This window comes from Procambarus clarkii, chromosome 21 (genome assembly GCF_040958095.1).
Source record: "Procambarus clarkii isolate CNS0578487 chromosome 21, FALCON_Pclarkii_2.0, whole genome shotgun sequence".
Classification (NCBI taxonomy): domain Eukaryota; kingdom Metazoa; phylum Arthropoda; class Malacostraca; order Decapoda; family Cambaridae; genus Procambarus; species Procambarus clarkii.
The window spans coordinates 18,631,771-18,649,674 of record NC_091170.1 but is presented as its reverse complement, the minus strand read 5'-3'; the positions used below and the strand labels follow the sequence as shown (position 1 = coordinate 18,649,674).

At 47.6% G+C, this 17,904-nt stretch overlaps 1 protein-coding gene across 1 annotated transcript in view; it reads right to left on the bottom strand.

The window, feature by feature from the left end:
• LOC123760677 (polycystin family receptor for egg jelly) overlaps window positions 1-17,904 on the bottom strand; it is a 467,012-nt gene that overhangs the window by 254,835 nt on the left and 194,273 nt on the right. Inside the window, 4 exon segments of the mRNA XM_069328534.1 lie at window positions 146-311; window positions 2,183-2,300; window positions 12,204-12,391; window positions 15,508-15,671. Coding sequence (XP_069184635.1) covers window positions 146-311; window positions 2,183-2,300; window positions 12,204-12,391; window positions 15,508-15,671 — 636 coding nt within the window.

Below are 17,904 nucleotides of genomic sequence, written 5' to 3'. Positions count from 1 at the left end.
AGTGATGAGAGTATGAGTGTGTTACCTCACAGTGATGAGAGTATGAGTGTGTTACCTCACAGTGATGAGAGTATGAGTGTGTTACCTCACAGTGATGAGAGTATGAGTGTGTTACCTCACAGTGATGGGAGCATGAGAGTGTTACCTCATAGAGATGACGGGCGGGATGTAACTGACGACCTGAACATAGCCGACCACCTTCGCCGTCCTGGTGTCCTTAGAGATGGTCGCCTCCATCTCGTAGGTCAGGTCCACGGCCACAAAGTCGCTGCCAAACAGCACTAACTCTCCGCCAGTGTAGTCCAGCAGTCCTGCCGACCCGAAGATATTAGTGACAGTCATTGGTAGCAGCAGGACAAGTTGTAAAACAGGGATATAAGCAGGACAACTTGTAATACAGGAATAGAAGCAAGACATCCTGCAACACAAGGATAGAAGCAGGACAACTTGCAAAACAGGGTTAGAGGCAGAACAAGTCACAACAAAAGGATAGAGGCAGGACAAGTTGCAACAAAAGGATAGAGGCAGGACAAGTTGCAACAAAAGCATAGAGGCAGGACAAGTTCCAACAAAAGCATAGAGGCAGGACAAGATGCAACAAAAGCATAGAGGCAGGACAAGTTCCAACAAAAGGGTAGAGGCAGGACAAGATGCAACACAGGGATAACAGCAAGAAAAGATGCAAGAAAAGGATAGAGGCATAACAAGTTGCAACACACAAGGATAGCAACAGGACAACTTGAAAGGAAAGGATAGAGGCAGAACAAGTTGCAACAAAAGTGTACTCCATCACTGGTTGTGTCCAGGCAGTGTACTGCATCACTGGTTGTGTCCAGGCAGTGTACTCCATCACTGGTTGTATCCAGGCAGTGTACTGCATCACTGGTTGTGTCCAGGCAGTGTACTCCATCACTGGTTGTGTCCAGGCAGTGTACTCCATCACTGGTTGTATCCAGGCAGTGTACTGCATCACTGGTTGTGTCCAGGCAGTGTACTCCATCACTGGTTGTGTCCAGGCAGTGTACTCCATCACTGGTTGTGTCCAGGCAGTGTACTCCATCACTGGTTGTGTCCAGGCAGTGTACTGCATCACTGGTTGTGTCCAGGCAGTGTACTCCATCACTGGTTGTGTCCAGGCAGTGTACTCCATCACTGGTTGTGTCCAGGCAGTGTACTCCATCACTGGTTGTGTCCAGGCAGTGTACTCCATCACTGGTTGTGTCCAGGCAGTGTACTCCATCACTGGTTGTGTCCAGGCAGTGTACTCCATCACTGGTTGTGTCCAGGCAGTGTACTGCATCACTGGTTGTGTCCAGGCAGTGTACTCCATCACTGGTTGTGTCCAGGCAGTGTACTCCATCACTGGTTGTATCCAGGCAGTGTACTCCATCACTGGTTGTGTCCAGGCAGTGTACTCCATCACTGGTTGTGTCCAGGCAGTGTACTCCATCACTGGTTGTGTCCAGGCAGTGTACTCCATCACTGGTTGTGTCCAGGCAGTGTACTGCATCACTGGTTGTGTCCAGGCAGTGTACTCCATCACTGGTTGTGTCCAGGCAGTGTACTCCATCACTGGTTGTGTCCAGGCAGTGTACTGCATCACTGGTTGTGTCCAGGCAGTGTACTCCATCACTGGTTGTGTCCAGGCAGTGTACTCCATCACTGGTTGTGTCCAGGCAGTGTACTGCATCACTGGTTGTGTCCAGGCAGTGTACTGCATCACTGGTTGTGTCCAGGCAGTGTACTCCATCACTGGTTGTGTCCAGGCAGTGTACTGCATCACTGGTTGTGTCCAGGCAGTGTACTCCATCACTGGTTGTGTCCAGGCAGTGTACTCCATCACTGGTTGTGTCCAGGCAGTGTACTGCATCACTGGTTGTGTCCAGGCAGTGTACTCCATCACTGGTTGTGTCCAGGCAGTGTACTCCATCACTGGTTGTGTCCAGGCAGTGTACTCCATCACTGGTTGTGTCCAGGCAGTGTACTCCATCACTGGTTGTGTCCAGCCAGTGTACTCCATCACTGGTTGTGTCTGAACAAATATCAGAGTATCTAGAGTATCACAACAGCCCCCTGGCTTGATCACTTACCCATACCATCAGCCAGACACAACAGCCCCCTGGCTTGAACACTTACCCATACCATCAGCCAGACACAACAGCCCCCTGGCTTGGTCACTCACCCGGGCCATTACCGAAGCAGCCTCCCCCCGACCCCTTGACCGACACAGAGTGAGGGGTGGTGTCCGGGGCGGGCCAAGCCTCCCCCACCTGCCGACACCTGTACTCTACTGTGAAATTCTGCAAGCAAAACAGAAATAAATGTTAATGAAGTTTATATATGATTAAAGTAGGAGTTGTGACACGGAAACTTATTAATATTATTTGTAAGTTAAATATGCCGTATCAAGAGGGAGTCACACGGGTACAGTTGGCCTATGTTAATAGTGGATATCTGAGGTGAGATAAGACAAGCCGCCTCGTGGCATGTTTTAACCTGCTTGTGGTCACTGTTAAGCTGCCTGGGGTCACTGTTAAGCTGCTTGAGGTCACTGTTAAGCTGCTTGAGGTCACTGTTAAGCTGCTTGTGGTCACTGTTAAGCTGCCTGTGGTCACTGTTAAGCTGCTTGTGGTCACTGTTAAGCTGCTTGCGGTCACTGTTAAGCTGCTTGAGGTCACTGTTAAGCTGCTTGTGGTCACTGTTAAGTTGCTTGTGGTCACTGTTAAGCTGCTTGTGGTCACTGTTAAGCTGCTTGCGGTCACTGTTAAGCTGCTTGTGGTCACTGTTAAGTTGCTTGTGGTCACTGTTAAGCTGCTTGAGGTCACTGTTAAGCTGCTTGTGGTCACTGTTAAGCTGCCTGTGGTCACTGTTAAGCTGCTTGAGGTCACTGTTAAGCTGCTTGTGGTCACTGTTAAGCTGCATGAGGTCACTGTTAAGCTGCTTGAGGTCACTGTTAAGCTGCTTGAGGTCACTGTTAAGCTGCTTGTGGTCACTGTTAAGCTGCCTGTGGTCACTGTTAAGCTGCTTGTGGTCACTGTTAAGCTGCTTGTGGACACTTTTAAGCTGCTTGTGGTCACTGTTAAGCTGCATGAGGTCACTGTTAAGCTGCTTGAGGTCACTGTTAAGCTGCTTGAGGTCACTGTTAAGTTGCTTGTGGACACTGTTAAGCTGCCTGTGGTCACTGTTAGGCTGCCTGTGGTCACTGTTAAGCTGCTTGAGGTCACTGTTAAGCTGCTTGTGGTCACTGTTAAGCTGTTTGAGGTTATTTGAGACCACTACGTCAGTCCTCACAGTAGAGACCACTACCTCAGTCCTTACAGTAGAGACCACTTCCTCAATCCTCACAGAAGAGACCACTAACTCATTCCTCACAGTAAAGACCACTTCCTCAGTCCTCACAGTAGAGACCGCTACCTCAGTTCTCACAGTAGAGACCACTACCTCAGTCCTCACAGTAGAGACCATTTCCTCAATCCTCACAGTAGAGACCACTGCCTCAGTCCTCACAGTAGAGACCACTACCTCAGTCGTCACAGTAGAGACCACTACCTCAGTCGTCACAGTAGAGACCACTGCCTCAGTCCTCACAGTAGAGACCACTACCTCAGTCCTTACAGTAGAGACCACTACATCAATCCTCACAGTAGAGACCACTGCCTCAGTCCTCACAGTAGAGACCACTACCTCAGTCCTCAAAGTAGAGACCACTACCTCAGTCCTCACAGTAGAGACCACTTCCTCAATCCTCACAGAAGAGACCACTAACTCATTCCTCACAGTAAAGACCACTTCCTCAGTCCTCACAGTAGAGACCACTACCTCAGTCGTCACAGTAGAGACCACTACCTCAGTCCTCACAGTAGAGACCACTACCTCAGTCGTCACAGTAGAGACCACTACCTCAGTCGTCACAGTAGAGACCACGGCCTCAGTCCTCACAGTAGAGACCACTGCCTCAGTTTTCACAGTAGAGACCACTGCCTCAGTCCTCACAGTAGAGACCACTGCCTCAGTCCTCACAGTAGGACCACTACCTCAGTCCTCACAGTAGAGACCACTACCTCAGTCCTCACAGTTGAGACCACTACGTCAGTCCTCACAGTAGACACCACTACCTCACTCCTCACAGTAGAGACCACTGCCTCAGTCCTCACAGTAGAGACCACTGCCTCAGTCCTCACAGTAGGACCACTACCTCAGTCATCGCAGTAGAGACCACTACTTCAGTCCTCACAGTAGAGACCACTACCTCAGTCCTCACAGTAGAGACCACTGCCTCAGTCCTCACAGTAGAGACCACTGCCTCAGTTCTCACAGTAGAGACCACTACCTCAGTCCTCACAGTTGAGACCACTACGTCAGTCCTCACAGTAGAGACCACTACCTCAGTCCTCAAAGTAGAGACCACTACCTCAGTCCTCACAGTAGAGACCACTTCCTCAATCCTCACAGAAGAGACCACTAACTCATTCCTCACAGTAAAGACCACTTCCTCAGTCCTCACAGTAGAGACCACTACCTCAGTCGTCACAGTAGAGACCACTACCTCAGTCCTCACAGTAGAGACCACTACCTCAGTCGTCACAGTAGAGACCACTACCTCAGTCGTCACAGTAGAGACCACGGCCTCAGTCCTCACAGTAGAGACCACTGCCTCAGTTTTCACAGTAGAGACCACTGCCTCAGTCCTCACAGTAGAGACCACTGCCTCAGTCCTCACAGTAGGACCACTACCTCAGTCCTCACAGTAGAGACCACTACCTCAGTCCTCACAGTTGAGACCACTACGTCAGTCCTCACAGTAGACACCACTACCTCACTCCTCACAGTAGAGACCACTGCCTCAGTCCTCACAGTAGAGACCACTGCCTCAGTCATCGCAGTAGAGACCACTACTTCAGTCCTCACAGTAGAGACCACTACCTCAGTCCTCACAGTAGAGACCACTGCCTCAATCCTCACAGTAGGACCACTGCCTCAGTCCTCACAGTAGAGACCACTGCCTCAGTCCTCACAGTAGAAACCACTGCCTCAGTCCTCACAGTAGAGACCACTGGCTCAGTCCTCACAGTAGAGACCACTGCCTCAGTCCTCACAGTAGAGACCACTGCCTCAGTCCTCACAGTAGGACCACTACCTCAGTCATCGCAGTAGAGACCACTACTTCAGTCCTCACAGTAGAGACCACTACCTCAGTCCTCACAGTAGAGACCACTGCCTCAGTCCTCACAGTAGAGACCACTGCCTCAGTTCTCACAGTAGAGACCACTACCTCAGTCCTCACAGTTGAGACCACTACGTCAGTCCTCACAGTAGAGACCACTACCTCAGTCCTCAAAGTAGAGACCACTACCTCAGTCCTCACAGTAGAGACCACTTCCTCAATCCTCACAGAAGAGACCACTAACTCATTCCTCACAGTAAAGACCACTTCCTCAGTCCTCACAGTAGAGACCACTACCTCAGTCGTCACAGTAGAGACCACTACCTCAGTCCTCACAGTAGAGACCACTACCTCAGTCGTCACAGTAGAGACCACTACCTCAGTCGTCACAGTAGAGACCACGGCCTCAGTCCTCACAGTAGAGACCACTGCCTCAGTTTTCACAGTAGAGACCACTGCCTCAGTCCTCACAGTAGAGACCACTGCCTCAGTCCTCACAGTAGGACCACTACCTCAGTCCTCACAGTAGAGACCACTACCTCAGTCCTCACAGTTGAGACCACTACGTCAGTCCTCACAGTAGACACCACTACCTCACTCCTCACAGTAGAGACCACTGCCTCAGTCCTCACAGTAGAGACCACTGCCTCAGTCATCGCAGTAGAGACCACTACTTCAGTCCTCACAGTAGAGACCACTACCTCAGTCCTCACAGTAGAGACCACTGCCTCAATCCTCACAGTAGGACCACTGCCTCAGTCCTCACAGTAGAGACCACTGCCTCAGTCCTCACAGTAGAAACCACTGCCTCAGTCCTCACAGTAGAGACCACTGGCTCAGTCCTCACAGTAGAGACCACTGCCTCAGTCCTCACAGTAGAGACCACTGCCTCAGTCCTCACAGTAGAGACCACTACCTCAGTCCTCACAGTAGAGACCACTACCTCAGTCATCACAGTAGAGACCACTACCTCAGTCCTCACAGTAGAGACCACTTCCTCAGTCCTCACAGTTGAGACCACTTCCTTTATCCTCACAGTAGAGACCACTACCTGAGTCCTCACAGTAGAGACCACTTCCTCAGTCCTCACAGTTGAGACCACTACGTCAGTCCTCACAGTAGAGACCACTACCTCAATCCTCACAGTAGAGACCACTTCCTCAGTCCTCACAGTTGAGACCATTTCCTTTATCCTCACAGTAGAGACCACTACCTCAGTCCTCACAGTAGAGACCATTACCTCAGTGCACACAGTAGAGACCACTACCTGAGTCCTCACAGTAGAGACCACTACCTCAGTCCTCACAGTAGAGACCACTACCTCACTCCTCACAATAGAGACCACTACCTCAGTCCTCACAGTAGAGACCACTACCTCAGTCCTCACAGTAGAGACCACTACCTCAGTCCTCACAGTTGAGACCTCTTCCTTTATCCTCACAGTAGAGACCACTACCTCAGTCCTCACAGTAGAGACCACTACCTCAGTCCTCACAGTTGAGACCTCTTCCTTTATCCTCACAGTAGAGACCACTACCTGAGTCCTCACAGTAGAGACCACTACCTCAGTCCTCACAGTAGAGACCACTACCTCAGTCCTCACAGTAGAGACCACTACCTCAGTCCTCACAGTTGAGACCACTTCCTTTATCCTCACAGTAGAGACCACTACCTGAGTCCTCACAGTAAAGACCACTACCTCAGTCCTCACAGTAGAGACCACTACCTCAGTCCTCACAGTAGAGTCCACTACCTCAGTCCTCACAGTAGAGACCACTACCTCAGTCCTCACAGTAGAGACCACTACATCAGTCCTCACAGTAGAGTCCACTACCTCAGTCCTCACAGTAGAGATCTCTGCCTCAGTCCTCACAGTAGAGACCACTACCTCAGTCCTCACAGTAGAGACCACTGCCTCAGTCCTCACAGTAGAGACCACTACCTCAGTCCTCACAGTAGAGACCACTGCCTCAGTCCTCACAGTAGAGACCACTGCCTCAGTCCTCACAGTAGAGACCACTACCTCAGTCCTCACAGTAGAGACCACTACCTCAGTCCTCACAGTAGATTCCACTACCTCAGTCCTCACAGTAGAGACCACTACCTCAGTCCTCATAGTAGAGACCACTGCCTCAGTCCTCACAGTAGAGACCACTACCTCAGTCCTCACAGTAGAGACCACTACCTCAGTCCTCACAGTAGATTCCACTACCTCAGTCCTCACAGTAGAGTCCACTACCTCAGTCCTCACAGTAGAGATCTCTGCCTCAGTCCTCACAGTAGATTCCACTACCTCAGTCCTCACAGTAGAGTCCACTACCTCAGTCCTCACAGTAGAGATCTCTGCCTCAGTCCTCACAGTAGAGACCACTGCCTCAGTCCTCACAGTAGAGACCACTACCTCAGTCCTCACAGTAGAGACCACTACCTCAGTCCTCACAGTAGATTCCACTACCTCAGTCCTCACAGTAGAGACCACTACCTCAGTCCTCACAGTAGAGACCACTACCTCAGTCCTCACAGTAGATTCCACTACCTCAGTCCTCACAGTAGAGTCCACTACCTCAGTCCTCACAGTAGAGACCACTACCTCAGTCCTCACAGTAGAGATCTCTGCCTCAGTCCTCACAGTAGAGACCACTGCCTCAGTCCTCACAGTAGAGACCACTACCTCAGTCCTCACAGTAGAGACCACTACCTCAGTCCTCACAGTAGAGTCCACTACCTCAGTCCTCACAGTAGAGATCTCTGCCTCAGTCCTCACAGTAGAGACCACTGCCTCAGTCCTCACAGTAGAGACCACTACCTCAGTCCTCACAGTAGAGACCACTACCTCAGTCCTCACAGTAGATTCCACTACCTCAGTCCTCACAGTAGAGACCACTACCTCAGTCCTCACAGTAGAGACCACTACCTCAGTCCTCACAGTAGATTCCACTACCTCAGTCCTCACAGTAGAGTCCACTACCTCAGTCCTCACAGTTGAGTCCACTACCTCAGTCCTCACAGTAGAGATCTCTGCCTCAGTCCTCACAGTAGAGTCCACTACCTCAGTCCTCACAGTAGAGTCCACTACCTCAGTCCTCACAGTAGAGATCTCTGCCTCAGTCCTCACAGTAGAGTCCACTACCTCAGTCCTCACAGTAGAGACCACTACCTCAGTCCTCACAGTAGAGACCACTACATCAGTCCTCACAGTAGAGTCCACTACCTCAGTCCTCACAGTAGAGATCTCTGCCTCAGTCCTCACAGTAGAGACCACTACCTCAGTCCTCACAGTAGAGACCACTGCCTCAGTCCTCACAGTAGAGACCACTACCTCAGTCCTCACAGTAGAGACCACTGCCTCAGTCCTCACAGTAGAGACCACTGCCTCAGTCCTCACAGTAGAGACCACTACCTCAGTCCTCACAGTAGAGACCACTACCTCAGTCCTCACAGTAGATTCCACTACCTCAGTCCTCACAGTAGAGACCACTACCTCAGTCCTCATAGTAGAGACCACTGCCTCAGTCCTCACAGTAGAGACCACTACCTCAGTCCTCACAGTAGAGACCACTACCTCAGTCCTCACAGTAGATTCCACTACCTCAGTCCTCACAGTAGAGTCCACTACCTCAGTCCTCACAGTAGAGATCTCTGCCTCAGTCCTCACAGTAGATTCCACTACCTCAGTCCTCACAGTAGAGTCCACTACCTCAGTCCTCACAGTAGAGATCTCTGCCTCAGTCCTCACAGTAGAGACCACTGCCTCAGTCCTCACAGTAGAGACCACTACCTCAGTCCTCACAGTAGAGACCACTACCTCAGTCCTCACAGTAGATTCCACTACCTCAGTCCTCACAGTAGAGACCACTACCTCAGTCCTCACAGTAGAGACCACTACCTCAGTCCTCACAGTAGATTCCACTACCTCAGTCCTCACAGTAGAGTCCACTACCTCAGTCCTCACAGTAGAGACCACTACCTCAGTCCTCACAGTAGAGATCTCTGCCTCAGTCCTCACAGTAGAGACCACTGCCTCAGTCCTCACAGTAGAGACCACTACCTCAGTCCTCACAGTAGAGACCACTACCTCAGTCCTCACAGTAGAGTCCACTACCTCAGTCCTCACAGTAGAGATCTCTGCCTCAGTCCTCACAGTAGAGACCACTGCCTCAGTCCTCACAGTAGAGACCACTACCTCAGTCCTCACAGTAGAGACCACTACCTCAGTCCTCACAGTAGATTCCACTACCTCAGTCCTCACAGTAGAGACCACTACCTCAGTCCTCACAGTAGAGACCACTACCTCAGTCCTCACAGTAGATTCCACTACCTCAGTCCTCACAGTAGAGTCCACTACCTCAGTCCTCACAGTTGAGTCCACTACCTCAGTCCTCACAGTAGAGATCTCTGCCTCAGTCCTCACAGTAGAGTCCACTACCTCAGTCCTCACAGTAGAGTCCACTACCTCAGTCCTCACAGTAGAGATCTCTGCCTCAGTCCTCACAGTAGAGTCCACTACCTCAGTCCTCACAGTAGAGTCCACTACCTCTGTCCTCACAGTAGAGATCTCTGCCTCAGTCCTCACAGTAGAGACCACTGCCTCAGTCCTCACAGTAGAGATCTCTGCCTCAGTCCTCACAGTAGAGACCACTGCCTCAGTCCTCACAGTAGAGATCTCTGCCTCAGTCCTCACAGTAGAGATCTCTGCCTCAGTCCTCACAGTAGAGACCACTGCCTCAGTCCTCACAGTAGAGATCTCTGCCTCAGTCCTCACAGTAGAGACCACTACCTCAGTCCTCACAGTAGAGATCTCTGCCTCAGTCCTCGGACTCATTAGTGAGCTGTTAGTACCTTATCCAAATGTGCAAATATTTTTTTATATATTATACACATTGCTTTTAATTGTAATAAGAATATTTCAACTAGGATGTACGTGAATAATTAAATAAACTAATCTGCAATTAAAACCTTAAGTCTTTTGATAAACTTATCGCTCTCCACAGCTAGAAGTGCTTTCAGGGTGGAGCTAGGCTCCTAGCCTTGCCTGATCCAATATATTCCGTCTGATATACTGAGTAAACTGATGTATGGCGGCCATCAGTGCCGAGTGATCCCTGGTGTATTTAATTACCAGATCTAATTCAAAATAAATCACCCTCCACGAATATTAGAGTATTATTAGAACTCTCCAGAGTTTACCCCAGGGGGTGCTGGTGATATCTTTATCCCAGGGGGGCGGGTGGTATCTTTATCCCAGGAGGGCTGGTGATATCTTTATCCCAGGAGGGCTGGTGATATCTTTATCCCAGGGGGTGCTGGTGATATCTTTATCCCAGGAGGGCGGGTGGTATCTTTATCCGAGGAGGGCGGGTGGTATCTTTATCCCAGGAGGGCGGGTGGTATCTTTATCCGAGGAGGGCGGGTGGTATCTTTATCCGAGGAGGGCGGGTGGTATCTTTATCCCAGGAGGGCGGGTGGTATCTTTATCCCAGGAGGGTGGGTTGTATCTTTATCCCAGGAGGGCGGGTGGTATCTTTATCCCAGGAGGGCGGGTGGTATCTTTATCCCAGGAGGGCGGGTGGTATCTTTATCCCAGGAGGGCGGGTGGTATCTTTATCCCAGGAGGGCAGGTGGTATCTTTATCCCAGGAGGGCGGGTGGTATCTTTATCCCAGGAGGGCGGGTGGTATCTTTATCCCAGGGGGATTGAACGTCATTGTGATAGCAGCACCATCACAATGACAGTGATGATAGCACCACCACGATGACAAAGTTGATAGCACCACCACAATGACTGGGATGATAGCACCACCACAATGACAGTGATGATAGCACCACCACAATGACAGTGATGATAGCACCACCACGATGACAGTGATGATAGCACCACCACAATGACAGTGATGATAGCACCACCAAAATGACAGTGATGATAGCACCACCACGATGACAGTGATGATAGCACCACCACAATGACAGTGATGATAGCACCATCACAATGACAATGATGATAGCACCACCACGATGACAAAGTTGATAGTACCACCACAATGACAGTGATGATAGCACCACCACGATGACAGTGATGATAGCACCACCACAATGACAGTGATGATAGCACCACCACGATGACAAAGTTGATAGCAAAACCACAATGACAGTGATGATAGCACCACCTATAATGGCAGTGATGATAGCACCACTTATAATGACAGTGATGATAGCACCACAACAATGGCAGTGATGATAGCACCACCACAATGACAGTGATGATAGCACCACCACAATGACTGTGATGATAGCACCACCACAATGACTGTGATGATAGCACCACCACAATGACAGTGATGATAGCACCACCACGATGACAAAGTTGATAGCAAAACCACAATGACAGTGATGATAGCACCACCTATAATGGCAGTGATGATAGCACCACTTATAATGACAGTGATGATAGCACCACCACAATGACAGTGATGATAGCGCCACCACAATGACAGTGATGATAGCACCACCACAATGACAGTGATGATAGCACCACCACAATGACGGTGATGATAGCACCACCACAATGACCGTGATGATAGCACCACCACAATGACAGTGATGATAGCACCACCACAATGACAGTGATGATAGCACCACCACAATGACAGTGATGATAGCACCACCACAATGACAGTGATGATAGCACCACCACAATGACAGTGATGATAGCACCACCACAATGACAGTGATGATAGCACCACCACAATGACAGTGATGATAGCACCACCACAATAGCAGTGATGATAGCACCACCACAATGACAGTGATGATAGCGCCACCACAATGACAGTGATGATAGCACCACCACAATGACAGTGATAATAGCACCATCACAATGACAGTGATGATAGCACCACCACAATAGCAGTGATGATAGCACCACCACAATGACAGTGATGATAGCGCCACCACAATGACAGTGATGATAGCACCACCACAATGACAGTGATAATAGCACCACCACAATGACAGTGATGATAGCACCACCACAATGACAGTACCTTGTCGTCTGGGTAATCTGGGTCGGAGGAGAAGTTGGCTGGGTTGAAGAGTACTTGCTGCGGCAAGCCTCGGAGCACCAGTGACACAGCGTTCTCCATCAGCACAGGCACCAGCGGGGTCTTCGTAATTTCAAAGTAAGTCATACTTCGCTTTTGGAAAGGCCAGCTTGGATCCAGAACAGCAGGGTCTGAAATGTAATATAATTGGGATAAAATGCTAAAAACAATGGAGAGTGTGAGAGCTTATTTCAAAATGATTAAGTACTTGAATGATCAGTTTTATCTCTGTGATCTGGCAGTAATGAGAGGTTGGGACAAATCTCCAGCCCCGAACCTACCTTTTCTGAAGTAATATGCTAAAGATATTTGGGTCATACTTTTTATCCCTGATCGGTCCTATTATTTTTTAACCATCAAGCAAACATATTTACATAGTTCTGTATGTGCCATGGCTGGTCCTTCATATATGCCTTGGACATTACTGATGAACACTGAACACTTGAAGAATACACTTGAAGAAATCATTCATGTATATCCGATGTATTCAAATCCACTGTGACTGATGTGAATCAGTCACAGCGGAAAGATTAAGACTACTGTGTTTACGGAAATTAATACACGATTTACATTCGTTCATATATACATTTCTTCCTCGAGGTTCATTAACATGGAAAACATAAATGTCACATTCAAACTTCCCAAGAAATACTGCAATAATTATTCAATGTTACAGTTCTCTGAAACCTCACAGCATTTCCCTACCATTTTAAGTCGCCCATCATTGGTAACAATTGATACCAAAGATAATTGGTTGATGAGAGACCATCAAAGGCATTTGAGATCATCAACCCCAGAATTATAGACCCTGGGCGAACCCATGAGAACAACGCGGGTCATGAATACTGCGAGGTTGTTCAAATGATAGAGATCATGTGTAGAGAGAAACTGTGCGTTTTGTGGTGATGAACAGTGAATGTAACCATGCATGTTGTGATGATGAATAGTGAATGAAACCATGGGTGTTGTGATGATGAATGGTGAATGAAACCATGGGTGTTGTGATGATGAATGGTGAATGAAACCATGTGTGTTGTGGTGATGAACAGTGAATGTAACCATGTGTGTTGTGGTGATGAACAGTGAATGTAACCATGCATGTTGTGGTGATGAACAGTGAATGTAACCATGCATGTTGTGGTGATGAACAGTGAATGTAACCATGCATGTTGTGGTGATGAACAGTGAATGTAACCATGCATGTTGTGATGATGAATAGTGAATGAAACCATGGGTGTTGTGATGATGAATGGTGAATGAAACCATGTGTGTTGTGATGATGAACAGTGAATGAAACCATGTGTGTTGTGGTGATGAATAGTGAATTAAACCATGTAAATAGGGAAAATGTTCTCCACATAGTTTAGAGTCTGCGGGAGCTTGCAGGTCCCAGAAGAGTTACGTATAGTGTGAACATGATACAGTGATGAAGAATGTGTATAGTGAAGATGTTACAGTGACGAAGATGCCACAGTGATGATGTTACAGTGATAAGGAATGTGTGTAGTTAAGGTCTTACAGAGATGAAGAATGTGTGTAGTGAAGATGTGATAGTGATGAAGAATGTGTGTAGTGAAGATGTGATAGTGATGAAGAATGTGTGTAGTGAAGATGTGACAGTGATGAAGAATGTGAGTAGTGAAGATGTGACAGTGATGAAGAATGAGTGTAGTGAAGATGTGACAGTGATGAAGAATGTGTGTAGTGAAGATGTGACAGTGATGAAGAATGAGTGTAGTGAAGATGTGACAGTGATGAAGAATGTGTAGTGAAGATGTGACAGTGATGAAGAATGTGTGTAGTGAAGATGTGACAGTGATGAAGAATGTGTGTAGTGAAGATGTGACAGTGATGAAGAATGTGTGTAGTGAAGATGTGACAGTGAAGAAGAATGTGTGTAGTGAAGATGTGACAGTGATGAAGAATGTGTGTAGTGAAAATGTGACAGTGATGAAGAATGTGTGTAGTGAAGATGTGACAGTGATGAAGAATGTGTGTAGTGAAGATGTGACAGTGATGAAGAATGTGTGTAGTGAAGATGTGACAGTGATGAAGAATGTGTGTAGTGAAGATGTGACAGTGATGAAGAATGTGTGTAGTGAAAATGTAGCCTCATACCATAAACATAGTGGAATCTCGACATACTCACCCCACATGGTAAGAATATACCTCAACATTCCCCAAATAGTAATAGTATACCTCAACATACTCACCTCATACTAAGAATATACCTCAACATACTCACCTCATACTAAGAGTATACCTCAACATACTCACCTCATACTAAGAGTATACCTCAACATACACACCTCATACTAAGAATATACCTCAACATACTCACCTCATACTAAGAGTATACCTCAACATACTCACCTCATACTAAGAGTATACCTCAACATACTCACCTCATACTAAGAGTATACCTCAACATACCACACATGGTAAGAGTATACCTCAACATACCCTACATGGTAAGAGTATACCTCAACATACTCACTCAACATGGTAAAATTATACCTCAACATACTCACCCCCCCCCCCACATAGTAAGAGTATACATCAACATACTCACCCCACATGGTAAAAGTATACGTCAACATACTCATGCCACATGGTTTAGAGTATACCTCAACATACTCACCCCACATGGTAAGAGTATACCTCAACATACTCACCCCTCATGGTAAGAGTATACCTCAACATACTCACCCCTCATGGTAAGAGTATACCTCAACATACTCATGCCACATGGTTTAGAGTATACCTCAACATACTCACCCCACATGGTAAGAGTATACCTCAACATACTCACCCCACATGGTAAGAGTATACCTCAACATACTCACCCCTCATGGTAAGAGTATACCTCAACATACTCATGCCACATGGTCTAGAGTATACCTCAACATACTCACCCCTCATGGTAAGAGTACACCTCAACACACCCCACTTGGCAAGAGTATACCTCAACATATCCCATATGGTAAGCATATACCTCAATATACTCCACCTTGTAGAAGCATACCTCAATACACCCCACCTAGTAGAAGTATACCTCAACATACCCCACCTAGTAGAAGTATACCTCAACATACCCCACTTGGTAAGAGTATATTTCAACGTACCCCACCTAGTAAGAGTATACCTCAACATACCCCACTTGGTAAGAGTATATTTCAACGTACCCCACCTAGTAAGAGTATACCTCAACTTTTTTATCCCACATGGTATACCTCAACATACTCACCCCACATGGTAAGAGTATACCAAGCAATGTACAAGTTATAGTCGAGGCGCCTGGCGGGGATGGAGAGCTGGGGCTTGTCCCACGAGGAGTACACGTACATGGTGGGGATGTACTCCAGCAGATCCCCAGTGGTCGCGTTAGTTAGGTACAGCTGCCAGCGTTTCCTGCAGATATATTCCCTTATCAGTGCAACTTGAAGTGTCAATTGATGAAGTGTAACTACTTGAAGTGACATTACTTGGTGTCACTACTTGAAGTGTCACTACTACATAACTATAAGTAAACAAGTACAATGTAAGATTGTATATTAAAACATGTCACGTAACACATACGTAATGTGTTACATGACATATATTATAATGTCTCACGTAATTTGTGACGGAGTGCAGCCCTGTATTTCCCTATTCCCGCATTTAAGAGTCATAACTCTCTGTTTGTACATAACTAGAAGAAATTGTGAGTTGATTTTATACAATTAAGAGAAAGCATGATTTTGCATTTGGGAGAAACTGCGACTTTATTTATTTTAGATGAGGGTATCAAGCGTCTTCTCCATGTTAAGATGGCGGAGCGAGCCAATTATTCCAGTGAGCAAGCGAGCAAGGATTCCCGCTCAGGGGCGCGGCTCCCGGTGCATTCTGGGAACGGCGACAGCCGTGGTGTGTTTTAGCGGCGGCGAGGGCTTGGACGATAGGACCAATGATGTCACGTCCTGGGCGTGATGTAGGCATTGCGGCAGGCGCCCCTGCAGGAGGCGGGAGAGCTAAGATCACTAGCTACCAGGTAGTCGAGATGAGCGGACGTGCGCTTATTTGCTCACCTGTCTGGGAGACGTATAGGCCTTCAGAGGGAATAATTCGGACAGCTGACGTTACCAGCGAAGAGGAAGACCTGTATGTAGACTCCCGCGGGAGTATTTTCGGGTAGAGCTTTGCTGGTGTGAGGACGACACCAAGGGCTCAGTGATGACAGTACCCTGAGTAACTTTGTGAAGCGACACTGGGAGGAGTGCTGGACATTCCTGCATGCTGAGAATCTGTGTGGAGCTTAATCGGCAGTAGTCCTGGTTGGCTGAAACTCAACAATCGTTTACCCATGCTATTAGGCAGCGTAGAGGCAGTGGACCAGAACGTTGAGGTCTTAGTGTGGATGAGCAAGGCTACAGAAGTTTAAACCTGTCATCTGGGAGGAATATCTGGTGTAGGAGCAGCCCCCGACGAGGAACGAGCAAGCAGACGAACCGATCGTGGATCTACGAGGAGCCTCTCATCACGACACTGAATCTACGACCTGTAGCATCGGTTGAAAGGTTGATAATTTTCCCTTCCCATTTTTCCTTTGTGTTAGGAAAGGATGTACATAAATAATGTGATAACCATGAATTACGTGCGAGACCTGGCCAAGCGTTGCTCTGGCTCAGCCACGTATGCTCGTTGATTGGTCCACAGCAACCCTGCTGTCCCCCTATCCTCCCTACCTTTCCCTACCTTTCCCCGCCTCCCCCATCCCCTCGTCCTCCCAACCATTCCCCCACTCCCCTGTCCCCTCGTCCTACCCCACCATTCCCCCCTCCCCATCCTATCGTCCTCACCACCATCCCCCACTCCCATCCCATTGTCATCCCAACAATTACCCACTCCCTCATCCAATGTGTTCCCAAATGATCTAATGTTTCCATCAGAAAAATGGGAACATCAAATGATCTGATGTTCCCATCACTGAAAAAGAAGAACAGTAAAAAAAAAACTATGAAAAAATAAACATATAAACTATACTCAAGAAATGAACGGCATGGTAAACAACACAGCTCAATTCCAACGCAATGTCACAGAAAATAATAAAATGAAAATAGATCGAAATCTATGAAAATTCAATTAATCAAGGTTTCGGTTTCATGAAAATTCACATGAAAAACACCGTTTTTCAAAATATGCATGTTTTTACCTGTCACAGACGTGACATCTATATAGTATGTAGATAAAAACCTGCTCGTATGTGAATGGAACGTTGTGTCAAAATTGCAAAGCAATCGGTGAAGAACTTTTGAGATTCAAACGAACAGTTATATTTGTATTTATATAGATAGAGTACCAGTGATTATATCTTGGAGTGGATTAGGCACTGGTTTAAAGACAACAAACTATTGAAGGTGCTTTATAATATGTATTTATGTTAAGTGATATCACTGTTTATGAGAGGAATATTGCCATTCATTGGATTGAGGGAGATTTTGCCTATTGCTTTGTGTTTACTTCCTCCCCTCCATTTCTTTATTGTGTTATTGCGAGAGATTTAGTGTACACCACACAAACTAGGGAGTGGTTGAGTTACTTCACTCCCTGCAGGGTGCAAGGCCGGTTTCAGTGGTGGAACTCTGCCTCTTTGGAGAATGAGTGG